The 18,064-nt window shown below is 35.4% G+C and overlaps 1 protein-coding gene across 1 annotated transcript in view; it reads left to right on the plus strand.

Annotated features, from left to right (window-relative positions):
• The window catches only part of rnf220b (ring finger protein 220b), a 73,163-nt gene extending 55,099 nt beyond the window's left edge, over positions 1-18,064 (plus strand). The window contains exons 8-16 of the mRNA XM_056463832.1: positions 1,113-1,156; positions 1,521-1,632; positions 3,894-3,984; positions 4,102-4,188; positions 4,275-4,327; positions 6,797-6,881; positions 13,025-13,133; positions 14,835-14,909; positions 16,063-18,064. Of these exons, the coding sequence (XP_056319807.1) occupies positions 1,113-1,156; positions 1,521-1,632; positions 3,894-3,984; positions 4,102-4,188; positions 4,275-4,327; positions 6,797-6,881; positions 13,025-13,133; positions 14,835-14,909; positions 16,063-16,134 (728 nt within the window). The 3' untranslated portion in view covers positions 16,135-18,064. The remainder of the gene's footprint in view (positions 1-1,112; positions 1,157-1,520; positions 1,633-3,893; positions 3,985-4,101; positions 4,189-4,274; positions 4,328-6,796; positions 6,882-13,024; positions 13,134-14,834; positions 14,910-16,062) is intronic.

The following is an 18,064-nucleotide window of genomic DNA, read 5'->3' on the forward strand; positions in this document are numbered from 1 at the left end:
TAACCTTGCACCATAAAATTCAAACAATGTTCATAATTGGTGGAAAGAAAGAAATTCTACTAATTGTCCTTTATTAATACATGTACTTGCTCAACATGTGATGCTTCATATATATCCCTAATGGCTCTTAAAAAGCATGCATTTGCCAAAATAATTCAAAATGGCTCTTTGCTGAAAAAAGGTTCCTGACCCTTGCTCTATAGCATTGCTATAACATTCTTCAAATTTTCCTCGTGTTCAACAGAACAAAAAAAATCTCATAAAGATTTTGAACCACTCGAGGACGAGTAAATGCTGAATAAATGTTGGTTTTTGGCTGAACTATTCCTTTAAATAGGCTTCCTCTGGAATACTAATCAGAAATCCTTTCAGGGAGCAAATGAGTGTGAACTCATGAGATGGTGAAAATGATATGCTATTTAATGTAACATTACTCCCTTGGCACAGTAATACAGTGAGTTTTAAGTCTTTGTACTGTGAAATAACGATACTCTGTCATGTTGAGTTTTCAATCATTTATCAGGGCTGTTAATTTTTATGTTATTTCATTAACATCTAAAAAAGGTGCGCCGGACGATTGGTCACAGCTAATTGATCAGATTCTCTCTCTAATTAATGATCCCCTCTCTGTTACGGTCAACTTGACTGCAATTGTAACGGCCTTAGCTTTTGTTTCTACTGTCTCTTTGACTGCATTATGAGCTGAGGCTCCTTAAGATTAATGTTCCTTAACATCATTAGCAGCTCAGCAAAACACAGAGGTTTTAATGGAGTGGTGGATCCCGTTCCACCGTGCTGAATTTTACCTCCTCTTTGTATGTGTGTGTGTGTGTTTTAAAAAATGTGAAATGCAGGAACACTGGAAAACCTGTATTTATCTTCGTTTTATAATCAGATAAACAGATCAGTCCAATTCCCCTTGCTCTTTATTTATCTTCTCAGGCCATAGAGGCACTTCTGTCTTATCAGTTTGAAATTGCGTTTATTTCCATAAAACTCTACCACTAAAGAAAAATCTAATCAGAAAATATGTATTTATGCTTCGTAATATTAGATAAGACAATGTGAAAAGTGTGAAGCATCATTTTTATTTGTTTATTTCTTTCTTGCAGCACGCATTGGGAAGCTAAAAAGACGGAAAGCAGAAGAAGAGCAGGTATGATGGAACAAACTTTTTTCTCCTGAAGTCTGTGTCCTGTAGATCTACTTTTACTGTCAGCTCTCAGACTGTCTGTAATGTCTGTACTTGAGTGACAGGCGGCATAAGACGTGCCGTCCGCTGTCCTCTTCTGCTAACTCAGCCGTATAATGTAGAAGACAGGTAGACGTGGCCAGGAGGATCAAACAAACTATAAACCTGCATGTGAAATGTTGTTTCTTTTATTTCCCGTTTCTTTACGCAGTGACCTAATGTCAAGAGGGAATTCAGGGCAGGTAGCAGATGAAAGGGCTGTCTTGAGGCTGGTGGAGACATTTTCTTCAGAGATACTGATATGTATGTGTGTGTGTGTGTTTTACAGAGAGACAGCATGTGTGTTGTTGAAGATGGCTCCGTGATCTCAGCCGGGAGGGAGTTTGAATGGGCAGAGCAGAGAAGAATACAGATGGTTTCTGTTCTCAGAGGCTTCAGAGGTATAAAACACACATAAACGTAATTGAACTGTATGCCAAATGTACAGACACAGCCATATATTACAATCTGTGTACTTTAGGAATCAGACTCGAGTCAGGTATGAGATTAGAAAAAGTTAGAAGAGATTAGAATTGCACGTTTTTATACAATCACCGGCCACTTTATTAGGTACACATTACTAGTGCCGGGTTGGACCCCCTTTTGCCTTCAGAATTGCCTTAATCCTTCGTGGCATAGACTCAACAAGGTACTGGAAATATTCCTTAGAATTTTTGGTCCATATTGACATGATAACATAAAGCAGTAGCTGCAGATTTGTCGGCTGCAAAGGTGCTCTATTTGATTGAGATCTTGTGACTGTGGAGGTCATTTGAGTACAGTGAACTCATTGTCTTGTTCAAGAAACCAGTCTGAGATGATTCGAGCTTCACATGGCACGTTATCCTGCTGGAAGTAGCCATCAGAAAATGTGGTCATAAAGGCATGGACATGGTCAGAAACAATATTCAGGTAGGCTGTGGTGTTCTTATGGGCCCAAAGTGTGCCAAGAAAATATCCCCCACACCATTGCACCACCACCAGCCTGAATCATTGATACAAGGCAGGGTGGATCCATGCTTTCATGTTGTCGACGCCAAATTCTGACCCTACCATCTGAATGTCGCAGCAGAAATCGAGACTCATCAAACCAGGCAACGTTTTTCCAATCATCTATTGTCCAATTTTGGTGAGCCTGTGCAAATTGTAGCTTCAGTTTCCTGTTCTTAGCTTACAGGAGTGGCATCTGGTGTGGTCTTCTGCTGCTGTAGCCCATCCGCCTCAAGGTTGGACAAGTTGTAGTTGAGTTGAACCCTAGAGATGGTTGTGTGTGCAAATCCCAGTATGTAAGCAGTTTCTGAAATACTTAGACCAACCTGTCTGGCACCAACATCCAAGCCACATTCAAAGTCACTTAAATCACCTTTCTTCCTCATTCTGATGCTTTTAACCTGCAGCAGATCGCCTTGACCATGTCTACATGCCTAAATGCATTAAGTTGCTGCCATGTGATTGGCTGATTACAATTTTGCATTAACAAGCAGTTGGAACCTAATAAAGTGGCCAGTGAGTGTAAATCAGTTAACGTAAGGCTATTTAGACTTTTTTTTTTCTCAGACTTGCAAGTTTGTATATCAAAATTTAAAGTAAGAGTCTAGCAGTTGCAAAATTTGCATTGCAATTCTGAGAAAAGAAAAATGTCAAAATTATTGGATATAAACTTAAAACTGACATTTTAAAGTCAGAATTGTAAGAAACAACGTCAGATTTGAGAGAAAGCCTATAAACTTGAAATTGCAAGTAAGCCATAGTTCTTAGAAAAAAAGTCAAAACTCTGAAAAGTAATATCAGAATTCAGAGAAAAAAGGCTGATTTGCTGGAAATAAACCCAGAACTGTAGGATGTAATCCGGGAATAGCAAGAAATAAGTTGCAAATCTGAATTTATAATATTCTGAAATATATTTGACAAATTAAAGAAAAAAGCATAATTATGAGAATGGAAGTCACAAATCAGCTTTTGTATTTTCTTATTTCATGGCAAAATCAGACTTTAATAAATAAAAATATAATAATTTGAGTATAAAAATCATATTTAATCCTGCAGGACTGACTCTAAAGCAGAATGACAAGCTCAGTCTCTAAAAAAACAAAACAAAACTGTAATGCATTGATGAAAACAGTCAAATAAAACACATATTTTATCCAATCTATAAGTTTATACATGTTCATGTTTTGAATTTAACAGTAAGCTTAGTGATTAGCTAAAGCAAAGGAATAGTTTATTGAAGTCAAAAGCAAGTGGCGTCAGTTTGTAGTCACAAACACTCTCTTGTAAAGTTCAGTGATTGTCAGTGTAATCAGAAAAGCAGCTCACTTGGTTTGGCGACAGTGCAGTGTGTGTGTGTGTGTGTGTGTGTGTTTGTGATAGTTTCACAACAGACACGTGAGGTAATTGAAGTGGTGTTAACCTCTTGAGAAGGAGATTACTGTAAAATCGCTTAACCAGGGGTCAGAAACAGAAACAGAGCGGATCACAAAGGTCACACAGACCTTCATGTCCTTATAAGCACTTTTGATTTTTTTTACCACTATGCACATTTGTATCAACCTAAATCTCCTTTTGCAATACACACTGTTGCATACATGCAACACATATGCTGTTGTTCTGTTAAAACACTGTTTTCTATTATTTACTGAACGCTCCTATCAAATGTCTGTAGGTTTGGTGAGCAGCACACTGAAAGAGCACCAGGATAGTGATGCAGATCTGGATGTGGACGGCGATGATACTTTGGAGTATGGAAAAGTGCAGTATCCTTATTTACAGTATGCTGTCGGAATAGCACAAGCAAAATGCCTGTATCTGGGTTTTTTTTACATTCAGGCATTTGTAATAAGAAGAAATGTTTCCTCAGCAAATGATCTCAGATACACAGAGGCGGATGTGATTCCCTGCTCAGGAAATGAAGCCAGAGAGGCAGAGGAGAGGCAAGCATTAAGAGGAGCCGTTTTAAAGTACGAACAGATAAAATAAGCACATAGTTTATTAGTGCTTATTTGACATTTTATCAATAATTATTTTCTCTTTTTTGCTTTAAAAGTGGAGATACAACCAGCAGGTTATCCCCAGAGCAAATCAAGTTGGCAAACTCAGGTGAGCAAAATGATCAAATTGATATCTGTGTCATTTTTGTGCCAATGTAGCTTAACTGTAGTTATATCCACAGAGGAGATCAAAATTAGAGAACAACCGACAATTTCCTACATTTCGAAGTCATCGCTTAGTCTTATTTGAAGGTAAAAGGAGTAAACAGGCTTTTTAAAGCACATTTCATTAGAACGGACCAGTTTTTGTTGAACATTCCGACACTGTATGCCCAGACAGATTCTTGTTTAGCAATTCCAGCTGCAGCACTGAACTGATTGCCTATTGAGATTCTCTACTGGATACTGTCCTCTTGTGCTTTTGTCTCTCATGGACAACTAACCTTGGTTTCCTCCATTAGGGGACTTCAATAATTAGTGGCATTGTAAAATTTCTATATTTTAGAAATCAGATATTTGAAAAGACCAGCTTCTCTTGCTTTGGCTCTTGGACTTTATCTGGACAACCTGCTGTCAGGTTTCAGGCACTTTAGAACGGCTCACCGTCTTGCAAAGTCAGTAAAAACTGCAACGTTGGACTACCAGTTAAAGGAATAGTTCACCCAAAAATGCATATTCTGCATCATTTACTAACTCTTCACTCGTTCAAATCCTTTTTGAGTTTCTTTCTTCGGTTGAATATAAAGAAAAGATATTTTGAAAAAATGCTAGTTGATGGCTGCCATTGTAATATTTTTCCTAATATGGAAGTTGATGGGTGCCATCAACCAGAATATCCTCTTTTGTGTTCAAAGATTTAAAACTACATGAGGGACAATTTATGATGAGGCAATTATCATTTTTTTTATCTATCTCTTGGTGATGGGTATATCATTTGTGAGATATTAAACAAAATACCAGTAGGTGCCAGATTAACAACAAGCGTTCTCTATTTTTTGTTTAGTGTTCTTTTTCTAATCTCATTTAATATTGATTTAGAGTGCATTGATTCAAATTGTTCTCTGATATCCACATAGTAGATAGATATGTGGCATTATTTAAAAATGTTATATGATAATTAATAAACATAGAAAATACACCTAGAATGAAGAACTCTCCTTAAAAGCTATCTTTATGGCATTAAAGTAAACTAGCCCGCTCCTGAGTTGTGTTTTGGATGAAATATAGGCTAAATTATAATTATACTTGTCAAAAGGGACTAGCAAAGATGTATTTAGGGTTGTACTTTGAAGCTTTATCATATATGAAAATACATGGAGGAATTAATATTAAGCTCTGCAATAACAGATAAGGTTTATGAAGTTTAATAGCATTCAATCACTCAAGGAAAATGACAGTAAGAGCTGAGTGATATGACACAATGCATAAACATGCATTGAACATTTATACTCAGCAGATTACATGTCTACAATCAAATGCGACAAATTTCAAAGTATACTTGTTAAACTAACAAAATCTACATTTAAACAGACCTTATGTATCTTCGGTGTGCCATTGAATAAATTAATAATCCGTATATCCCGCACTTTGCATTCTGATGCGCTGTGAACAGATGAGTCACTCTGTGGTCATGCATGGCTAACTGCTTCACAGAACTATCCGCTTGTTAAGTGTGACGTCACACGAAGCGGCTTCCGGGTCCAAGCGCTCTTTCAAACTGTGTAGGGAGACTCATGAAATGGTAATAATAAACGTTTATAAAGCGATGTAATACTTTCGAAAATCACGATCGCAATATGTATGTCCATGCCTAATTTCCAATTGTCAATTATAAATTGTTAAAATTTTGGTATTTGTGATGCAGCAAGCCCAGAGATTGTTGTGTACACTATGACTTTATATAAAATTCACTTTAATGTGTGATAGGATTAAAAAGCGATCATAAACAAGTATTTTGTCAATTCAAATGAGAAGCGGCTTGGACCCGGAAACAGTATTACATATGTCACCAACCTTGCGGAACAAATGGATAGGGAAGTCTGTCCCATTTCAAAATAAGAGTCTTATACAGTTGAAGTCAGAATTATTAACCCTCTTGTGAATTTTTTTCTCTTTTAAATATTTCCCAAATTAAGTTGAACAGAGCAATTAATTTTTCATAGTATTTTCGATAAATTTTCAATAAAACTTATTTGTTTTATTTTGGCTAGAATAAAATAAGATTTTAATTTTATAAAACCATTTTAAGGTCAATCTTATTAGCCTCCTTAAACAATACTTTTTTTTTTTCGAAATTAAAGAAAAAATACAGGAAGCTAATAATTCAGGACGGCTTATAATTTTGACTTCAACTGGATTTGGTAAGAATAATACTTAATAAGTATTAGTCAGCTATGCTTAGGTATATCCAGTTTTTTATTCAATGGCACCTTTACATTTTTTGAAACTTCTCTATTTTATACTGCGGTGACCTTGAAATTTTGGAAATTTGTTGGTTGTTCTCTAGATTTGATCTCCACTTTATATACAGTACTGTAAAGTATGTATAAATCAAGTGAATGATGTTTTCTGTCTGCAGAAACGCCTACTACAAGTAATGGGGAGTTCGACAACAATATTAGCACAACATCCCCAAGAACCTGTAAGAATAGCGAGTTGGAAAGGTAAGTAAAGTCACTATAAATTGAAACTTTATCCATTTATTGTACATCTAATATACAAGTATTCATTCCTAATTGAATACATTGATGTACAAATACTGATTTAGCTGTGACATAGTAGTTTGCATGTTTTCAGATTATAGAGATGAGGTCAGGGTCAGATGAGAAATATACATACTTTTCCTGCCTTTCCAATATCCATGTAAGAGATCTCTGTAGGATCATAATGCAGCACTTCTTAAATCCTGTTGGGGAAAAGGATTTAAACATGTTGTATGCGCCGGGACAGATTTTTATGCATTACAAATTGTGCAACTGAGGTCAAGTTTGCACATGGACACGAAACATGAGAAATTATACATGACCCTTTCAATAAGACTCACATAAATCAGTTCTTCCTCAGTGGTGCTACAATTTGGCAGGTCAACCGAAGCGTGTTTGACATATGTTATAGAATGTATCATTAATCAGCTTGATTGATCCATTTATCAAGCAAGGAGTGTCAGATTCCAAGGAAACTATGATATACTTTTTAAATGACTCTAAATGTATTATGTGTTTGTGATTTGTATTTGCATGTCCACCCACATGTTAGGGAAGCTGTATCATTATTAGCAACAATGTAACAAAGTAACAATGGCTCTCGCTCTCTTTCTCTGTCACACACACAGACACTAAAACAATGTAACAACATACTGCTTTAGAAAAAATAAGAATTGTAGCTCTATATTATTTTGGCTGTAGGTAAAGTTGGGCTGACACTACCTGACAAAAGTCATCTATCTGCCATCTCTCATCTATCCAAGTTTTAGGTGCAACAAATAATAACTTTACTTTTAGTTGATCATTTGGTATCAGAAGTGGCTTATAGGAAAGGCCCCTAGATTACACTTATTTTACCAAAATAAAACATGATCATGCCTTGATTTTTAATTATTTAATTAGGACAGTAAGGTCTGACTTTGCTTAGACAAAAGTCTTGTCACTTAACAGATATAATGTACAGTACAGAATATAAAGTCATGTTGCAGTGGAAAAAGAATTAATATTGTGTATGACTCCCATGAGCTTGGAGGACTGCATCCATACATCTCTGCAATGACTCAAATAACTTATTAATAAAGTCATCTGGAATGGCAAAGAAAGAGTTCTTGCAGGACTCCACGAATGTCTTCATACCTCAGGCTGTTGATGTCGCCATCCACTCTGTAAACCCCAAACCACGAGTTTTCCTTCACCAAACTTGACTGATTACTATGAGAATCTTGGGTCTATGCAAGTTCCAATAGTTCTTCTGCAGTATTTGTGATGCAGTTCAACAGATGATTCATCGGAAAAATTTACCGTCACTTTTCCAAATGATCAACTATAGTAGGTTAAGTTACTATTTGTTGCTCTTACAACTGGGATGGATGACAAGACTTTTGTCAGGTAGTGTAGAGCCATATTGAATGGCTGCAAGTGTAATATTGAATTCATATACAACACATGGTGAATAAACATCACATTTTTCCCAGATCAATCCCCACTTATTATACCTGCATTTCACCTTTTTTTTTTTTAATAAAAAACTTTCCAGTAGTAGTAATCCTCAGGGAAATAATAGAATAGTCAATGGTAGCCAGTTATGTCATATTACATTATGAAGAACAAAATGACCATCCAGCCATATTTATATTTATATTTTGATAACATTGATGTTAGTGAAGGTGGAACTTTAAATCAAGAACATCATTCAGTATCCAAAATTTGTTAGTTAACAGGGAAATAATTATTATTTTAAACATTATTTTTACATCACATTCAAAATAAGATACGGTGTATATTTATACATAAAATATTTTTAAAAGATACACATTTTAGATAAATAAAAAGTTTAATATTTTGGTTTTGGATATTTTTGTATTTTATGCATATGTGTGTATTTATACAGTATTTATACAGTATATATACAGTTTCAGTCAGAATTATTAGCCCCTTGAATTATTAGCCCCCTGTTTATTTTTTCCCCAATTTCTGTTTAGCAGAGAGATTTTTTCAACACATTTCTAAACATAATAAATTTAATGCTCCTTTCTAATAACTGATTTATTTTATCTTTGCCATTTTTTAAAGACACTTCTATACAGCTTAAAGTGACATTTAAAGGCTTAACTAGGTTAATTAGGTTAACAAGTTACTGTTAACAAGTTATTGTATAACGAAGGTTTGTTCTGTAGACTATCGGAAAAAATATAGCTTAAAGGGGCTAATAATCTTGACCTTAAAATGGTTTTTAAAAAGTTAAAAACTGCTTTTATTCTAGCCGAAATAAAACAAATAAAATAAATAACTTTCTCCAGAAGAAAAAATATTATCAGACATACTGTAAAAATTTCCTTGCTCTTCCTTGAAAATTCAAAGGGGGGCTAATATTATATTATATTATATTATATTATATTATATTATATTATATTATATTATATTATATTATATTATATTATATTATTGCAGGCAAGTGTAAATTGTAACATTTATATTTATTATATATATATATATATATATATATATATATACAATTTGAGATATACAATAAAAATATAATAAAATAATAAATACACTGTATATTTTAGGTGTACACTGGTGTAAGATGGCTTGCAGTGTGTTTTTGTACCTGATCTGTCGTCGTCTCCAGTAGGTATTTAGCCTGAGGACCAGGGCACTTATTTCATATTTCCAGCAGACAGCTACAAGAGGAAAAACCAGCATTCATTATGCTTATATTTGGCGGCTATTACATGAGGCATTTTTGATGGATCACTTAAACCCCCCTGCTGTCATAGTTCAATTCCTGAGAGCTGATTAAATGGAGATGCGTTGGCCAGGATGTTCCTACCGGGGATTAGGGGGCTCTGAGCGAGTGTTATTTAATTGTGGTGAAGTGGAAACAGTCGAGTGAGGAAGGGTTAGTGAGGCGGGAAGGAGGACCGCTCCTGACAAATGACAGAGAGCCGCGGGGCGCCTGCAGACCGGCCCGGTGTGGACACGCTAATAAAGCAATTACACTGAGACAATGTTTGCACACTGCGGCGACACGTCTGCCCCCTCACCTGCTGCAAGAGACACCTAAAGCTATTTTTGCACACATTGAAAGTTGTATATATTTGGAATTATGTTGTAAATTTAAGGCATAGTTCAGCCAAAAATCGAAAGTTCCTGGTACTTTACTCATTCTCAGCCCATCTCAGATGTAGCTGATTATTATTTTTTTTTTTGCTGAAATCGCTAACTAAACTAATTCAGTTTGAAAAAGTCAGCAACTTCTTATACAAGAAAATACAATTCTAATGTATGTAACTCCTGATGATACATTGAGGACTTATTAAATAAAACAATTGCTCTGTAATAATAATAAACACCTTTTTTTTTCAGTCAGCACATATTTCTTGGCTCACTGACACAGATATTGCATATGTGCTCACTTGTGATTGATAGATCATTCAATAACAGTTATTTGACTTGCTTTAATTACTTCATTTACAGACACGGAGCTAAAAACACAATACATTCATTCATTCATTCATTCATTTTGTTTTTGGCCTAGTCCCTTTATTAATCAGGGGTTGTCACAGCGAAATGATCCGCCGATTTATCCAGCATATGTTTTACGCAGCGGATTCCCTTCCCTTCCCTTCCCATCATTGGGAACACCCATACACTGTCATCACACACATAGTGTACACTACGGACAATATAGCCTGCCCAATTCACCTATTGCACATGTCTTTGGACTTGTGGGGGAAACTGGAGCACCCAGAGGAAACCCACATGAACACGGGGAGAACATGCAAACTCGTGCATGCTTGACATGCTTGAACAAGCAACCTTCTTGCTGTGAGGTGACAACACTACCCGCTGCACCACCACGCTGTTTTGATTCACATCAAAACTATATAGGAATGCCCACATTAAGTCATTTTAAGAAAGTTTTAATGTGTTTTTTCTGTATTATGCTTGATGTACTGCTTTGGCTTTAAGAAAAGTGCAGTATAAATAAAATGTATTATTATTATTATTATTATTATTATTATTATTATTATTATTGTTGTCATCAATATTATTATTATTATTATTATTATATCTACAGCAAACAGACTGAAAAATATTTTACATGCTCAATATGTTCTACAATTTGGTTAAAAACATACAACACACATACAACTTTCAAAATTCATCTCTACATGCACAAATTATGACACATTACAGTATGTACTGTAGCTCCAGTTATTCTCTTCAGTTATGTAATGCAGTCTAAACAAAAATGTATGTACGTTAATCTATAAATTTGCATGTTCTTTTCATTTCAGCTCTAAAAAATAACGTATATACTATAGTTATAATAACTTATAACAAAAAAAAGACATTTTTACTCAATAATTAGTTAAAATCCAACAAATAATTCATCTTGCTCTCAATTTTCAGTCACAATAAGGATCTTAATCTCAAGAAATTAACATCATTTAGAAGAAATGTTATGCACTCACACACACACACTGAGCTGTAATTTATATGCATTTTTTAAATTCAGCTCTCAGTGAGTGAATAAAAACTTAAAACAATTTAAGATGCTCATTTCTGATTTGCATATTTTCAGACTTGTTCCGATGTGCTTAACCAGTTACTAAAATTCATTCTCCAGTTGTGTGATGTACAGTAATTTTACATAGCTGCCATTTTCCTATCCCTTTAAGTCTCCAATTCTATTTTTGTACCCCTACCCCCTTGGCCCTTGAAACAAAGTGTGAAGGGGAAGGGCTTCAAAATTTACCCCAAAGAAATGGGACAGCACTACATCACCTGCATATGTCATCATATGTCATCACGATCTCTAACTTCATATCAGGTTGACGATCGCGACTGCTGTAGTTATTCCAGTTGCATTATATTTTGGTATTTATTTTCAGGAAATCACTGAAGGCATATATTATTTTATCATAACTATATAATGTGGCAATTAGATCGTAACTGCATTGTGCAATTACACCGTGGCCATATTCATCTATATAAACACACAAAAACAACATTAACATGATAGCAGACACTGTAAAAATGCTCATTCCCAGCCACTAAACAGTTCTGACAGGGTATTCAAGTGTCATCGAGTGACAGCGTGTTGTGGGATTGCTATACAGGAGTTATTAGTATGGATTATAGATAGCGAAATTTAGCTTTTTTTATTTTTTGTTTTTGTTTTTTTAAACCATGACGGTATAACCAACACAATCTCATGGCAATTCGTAACTTTTTAATTTAGTGGCTAATTCGTATGAATTCGTACGATCTAATTTGTACATTTTCGTACAATTTGCTCATCCCCCAATGACGGTTGGGTTTAGGGGCGGGGTTAGGTGCCACGTCTCCTTTTTAAAATCGTATAATTTCGTACGAATGAACTCGTACGAATTTGTACGAATTAGCCACTAAACTGACAAAACGTAAAATACTTACGTTTTCTCGTGAGATCAGGCTGGTATAACACGAACGTCGTTATGACTTTAGTAAAATAAATGCTTGCTTGTTGTAAAACTTCATAATAAGGACAAAAAAAAATAAAATTTGTGCATCTCCAGACTTCCGTGTGTAGCCATTCTGCCGTTGTAGTGGCGTTGTGTGTAGTGCCGTTGGTGTGTTCTGGAAAATTTTCTTACCCCTTCAAGGGTTTCAAGTGTGGTCCTGAAAAATGTCAGTTTGAAGGGGTATCTAGCCCTTCCCCTTAGCCAAAGAGAAGCTAAAGAGAATTGGGACACCTCTACCCCTTCACGTAAACGTGCAAAAATGAGGGGTAGGGGTAAGGGGAAGGGCTAAGGGGTAGAATTGGGATTGGGCCTACATGTTATATATTTTTGTTTATTTGTTGTTTACATTAATTACCATCTTTATGGGAATTTCCATCCATTTACTTGAACTTGCATGTGCCTTACACACTATACAGAATGGCAATGTGCACCCAAGTGTTACAATGTTGAATCTGCTTCTGAACGCACCTCATTTAATGATGCAATCTGTCTTCTGATTACAGTTCTTGTGCAATTTAGGATTCATAACATGCGGCCTAGGGCGACACTCTCTAATCAATCTCTGATAGATTTCTTCTTTGTGTCGTTCAGCTTATCGGATGACCCCTCCCTCAACACGCTGGAGGCCCTAAAAACACGCATCCGAGACCTGGAGAAGCAGCTCACGCGAGGGGACAGATTCAAGTGTCTCATCTGCATGGTAAACTTGACCTTGCTCTTTATAGATTACAAGAATGAAAAATAGTAACAGCAGGAAAACATTCTGAGCTAACGGAATTTAGCTCTATGGTATTTTGCATTAAATATTTACTATAAATGCTACCATTTACAAGTGTGTGGTAAGGTTTTAAAGGTGAGTTATTATGCCCCTTTTTACGAGATGTAAAATAAGTGTCTGATGTTCACAGAGTGTGTGTGTGTGTGAAGTTTCAGCTCAAAATACCTCAAAAATAATGTTTTATTACTCTTTGAAACTGCCCCTTTTAGACTTTGACCCAAAATATGCTGTTTTGATGACTGTCACTTTAAATTCAAATGAGATTGAGCTTCACGCCCTCTTTTTAAAAGAAGGAGGAGCTACGCAGCAGATTAAAATCTCTAATGGCAGACGGATGCTTCTCACTCAGGGCTGTTTATGTATAAGGGACAGATTGTCTCTTGTGGGTGGGACTTTCCCCCTCTGATGACATGTACAACAGAGAATGTCAATCAAAGTGTTTCTGCACAGTGTTTTTATCAAGTGTGATTATAAAAAATAGAATTAATTCATTTTACCATAAGAGGCTAACTATATTTACAGACACACAACTGTGTTTAAACTCCTTATAAAAGTGATTTATGTATAATAGGTCCCCTTTAAAAAAAATAAATACAACTTTATATGAAATATTCAATATATTGCAATACAAAAATAAAATTGTATATTTTGATATACTTAAAAGTTGTATTAAATTCTGTCGACGCTGATTCATTACCAATTCCTACTCCAGACTTGAGTGTCACTTGATTTTTCAGAAATCATTGCAATGTGCTGATTTGGAACTTAATCATAATATTTTTGTGGAAGGCATTGAGAATGGATTTCATCCATTTTCAAATCTATCTGTACTTTTTAGCGTTGAAGTTAAAAACGTCATTTACTTAAAAAAAATGATCAGGTATAAATATGTTTGATTTAAAGAAAATATTCAGTGTCTTTACTGTCACTTTTGGCCAATTTAGCATCTTTACTAAATAGCAATTTTAACAAATCTCAGTGATTCCAACGTTTAAATTGGATTGTGTGTTGTGTGCCTGTTTTGAGCTAAACCTGGTTTAAAAAATAAAAACTCTTTTTGGGGACATCCAAAAGGCAAAGAAATAATATAATATGCAGTGCTGAGCATATATAAGTACACCCCTCACAAATCTATCTTTTAAATATATATTTTTAATAGAAAGCTCTACAATATTGTTTGTGCATATACAGTACAGTATTGTAGCCAAATCTGCAGCTTATGCAACAAAATAACTTGCGATAACAGTCCAAAAACTAGTACACCCACATTTATATGTTATAGAAAAATATTAAATACAAATTTAGAAATGAGAAAAAAATGTGAAAAATGCAGTTGAAATTTTGTAGTTCGTAATTTTTTGCAATGTTTTGCTTGAATTTTATTGTATTATCCTTCAATTTCTAAAAATTTTGGTGACTAAAATATTATTTTAATGAATATACAGTATCTGTTTTGTTTAAATGGACCAAAATACATTGCCTATATTCACTGACAAATGGATAAAAATATTCATTTTCAAAATGGGGTGTACTCAATTATGCCGAGCACTGAATATAATGCATAAATGAGATTCACTTTTTTCCTTATGTTATTTTGTTGTCTAAATGTATATTCTTTTTCAGGACTCCTACACAGTACCTCTGACCTCTATCCAGTGCTGGCATGTCCATTGTGAGGAATGCTGGCTTCGCACCCTGGTGAGATTATAAATATGTAGATATTTGTCTTTAACAAAAGATTTTCTGCCATACTATGGTTACATTCACACTGCAGGCAAATGTGGACTCAAATCTATTTTGTCATGATAGTGTGAACAGCACAAACCAAATTGTATCTGATCTTTTCAGTTCCGTTCTGTGTCGACTTTCAGGTGTTATATCTTTGATATTACATTTGAAACTGATCTGATGTTTTGCAGTTAGACTGCAAGGTGAACAGTTATGTCGGATTTCATTCTTTTACATATATAACTTTTAATAATCAAATGTTATCAGTCTGCGCTGGCACATACTACCAACATCCTCAGTGGCTTCATGAGTTCACTACACAGGTATGGTCAGTCTTGGCTGGTCAAAGTTTGCCTTATTTTATTTTATGCAAAGAAATCATTACGATATTAAGTAGAATTTTGTGAATTTGCTGCTCTAAATATATCAAAACTAATATGGAAATGGCAGATTGCTGGTGAACTACACATTACACTAATGCACTACAATTCCCATCATGCCGTTTTACACACACCGGTTGCTGTATCACCACTGATGACTCACACAAAGCGGAATCCCGTCATCACTGATCCTCTGGACTACTTATACACCACACATACACCAGTTCAGGATTGAGTCTTTGTTTGCAGTCATCATGTGTTAGTTTTGTTTGCTATTTGCTTTTTTCTGCAGTGGTACTGATCTTAGTTTTGTTATCTTCTCACCACCACCTAGTTTTTTTTTTAACCTTAGCCTGTTTTCGACTACGTTTTGACTCCCTGTATGTACCTGTTTTGCTCCTGTTTTGACTATTGCCTGCTTGCACGAATACACTTATTAAATTGCACTTGGATCCTTTCTTTTGTTGTCTGAGATTTGTCTCCGCACGTGACAATTATAAGAACTTTTGAACAACTTTTTAAAGAAATTTCAACGAATTTAAACAATGTTTCTCAGTATTTAGATTTTTTTTAAACCATCAAATTCCAGATTTCTAAATAGATCTCAATAAAATATTCTCCTTTATTAAAGAACCATACATCAATGAAAAGCCTACTTATTTAACTTTCAAATAATGTACAAATTGACGGTTTTTTAATCCAGACAAATGTTAATTTATCTTCAATTGTCTCTTTTTTTTCAGGGAGCAAAGAAACTGTGTCCACAGTGCAACACCATCACCTCACCAGGGGACCTGAGGCGAGTGTATTTGTGAAGAGTTACAACCGTCCTGTCATCTGCCTGTTTGCACTCCACACAAACGGATCATTTTTACTGAGGAGAACCTTTGCAAAACTTAAAGGACATTCAGAGTCATTGAAAATGTTTCCGTCGGAATGCAACCTAGTTACACAAAGACCACTGTGCTCATTTCTTGATGAAATGGTAAAGTTTTAAAGTATTATTCTTCACAACAGTATCATAAGGACAGTCAAAACTGATCACAAGAATCGTTCCTATGTATAAAAGCTGTTTTATATGATATTGCTAAGTTATTCTCATAGAGAAAGCTCTAAAGCAATCTGTCCAATAGTTTGTGAATGTTTACACTGAAGAATTCTTTTCTAATTTGGATCTAGCAGTGTTGATATGAAACGGTATACGGTTAACTTTGTTTTGTGTAGAATGTGCAAAAAAACTATAATATTGTACAATTATTTTCCATACTTATGTAACTGTAATTTAATAGTGAATGGGATCTTTTAAATATGCTTTAAGATAAATTATCATTTCACCTGATGGGTTCATATTGTGTAATTGTTTCTTTCATGCATTTAAAAAAAATTATTTAGTGCATTTTACAGTACAGAACATCTCATGATCTCTCGTCCCAAGCATGCATGAACTCTCTCAAAGAACAAAGACTAAATACAGTGCATCCAGAAAGTATTCATAGCGCTTCAATTTTTCCACATTTTTTCATGTTCCAGCCTTATTCCAAAATGTATTAAATTCATTTATTTCCTCAAAACTCTACACACAATACCCCATAATGACAATGTGAAAAAAGTTTTTTTTATGTTGTTGCAAATTTATCAAAAATAAAAAAGCTGAAAAATCACATGTACATAAGGATTAACAGCCTTTGTCGTGAAGCTCTAAATCGAGCTCAGGTACATTCTGTTTCCACTGATCATTCTTGAGATGTTTCAGTAGCTTAATTGGACTTCACCTGTGGTAAATTCAGTTGATTGGACATGATTTGAAAAGGCATACACCTGTTTATCTAAGGTCCCAGGGTTGACAGTGCATGTCCAAACCAAGCATGAAGACAAAGGAATTGTCTGTAGACCTCCGTGGCAGGATTGTCTTAAGGCATAAGGCTGGGAAGGTTACAGAGAATTTTTTGCTGCTCTGAAGGTTCCAATGAGCACAGTGGCCTCCATCATCCGTAAGTGAAAGATGTTTGGAACCACCAGAACTCTTCTTAGAGCTGGCCGGTCATATAAGCTGAGTGATCAGGGGTGAAGGACCTTAGTCAGGGAGGTGATCAATAACCCGATGGTCCCTCTGTCTGTTCCAGTGTTCTTCTGTTGAGAGAGGAGAAACTTACAGAAAGACAACCATCTGTGCAGCAATCCATTAATCAGGCTTGTATGGTAGAGGATGGTAGAGGACTCCCTGCTTGGAATTTGCCAAAAGGCATCTGAAGGACTCTCAGACCATAAGAAACTAAATTCTCTGGTCTGATGAGACTAAAATTGAACACTTTGGAGTGAATGCCAGGCGTTACGTTTGGAGAAAACCAGGCACCGCTCATCACCAGGCTAATATCATCCCTACAGTGAAGCATGGTGGTGGCAGCATCATGCTGTGGGGATGTTTTTCAGCAGAAGGAACTGGAAGACTATTCAGGATAGAGGGAAAGATAAATGCAGCAGTGTACAGAGACATCCTGAATGAAAACCTTCATCAGAGTACTCTTAACCTTAGACCTCAGACATTTTCCAGCAGGACAATAACCCAAAATATCAATGGAGTGGCTTCACAACAACTCGGTGAATGTCCTTGGGTGTCCCAGCCAGAGCCCAAACCTAAATCTTATCGAACATCTTTGGAGAGATTTGAAAATGGCTGTACAGCGTCACTTCCTATCTAACCTGATAGAGCTCGAGAGGTACTGCAAAGAGGAATGGGCAAAAAAT

Source organism: Danio aesculapii, chromosome 8 (genome assembly GCF_903798145.1).
Source record: "Danio aesculapii chromosome 8, fDanAes4.1, whole genome shotgun sequence".
Classification (NCBI taxonomy): domain Eukaryota; kingdom Metazoa; phylum Chordata; class Actinopteri; order Cypriniformes; family Danionidae; genus Danio; species Danio aesculapii.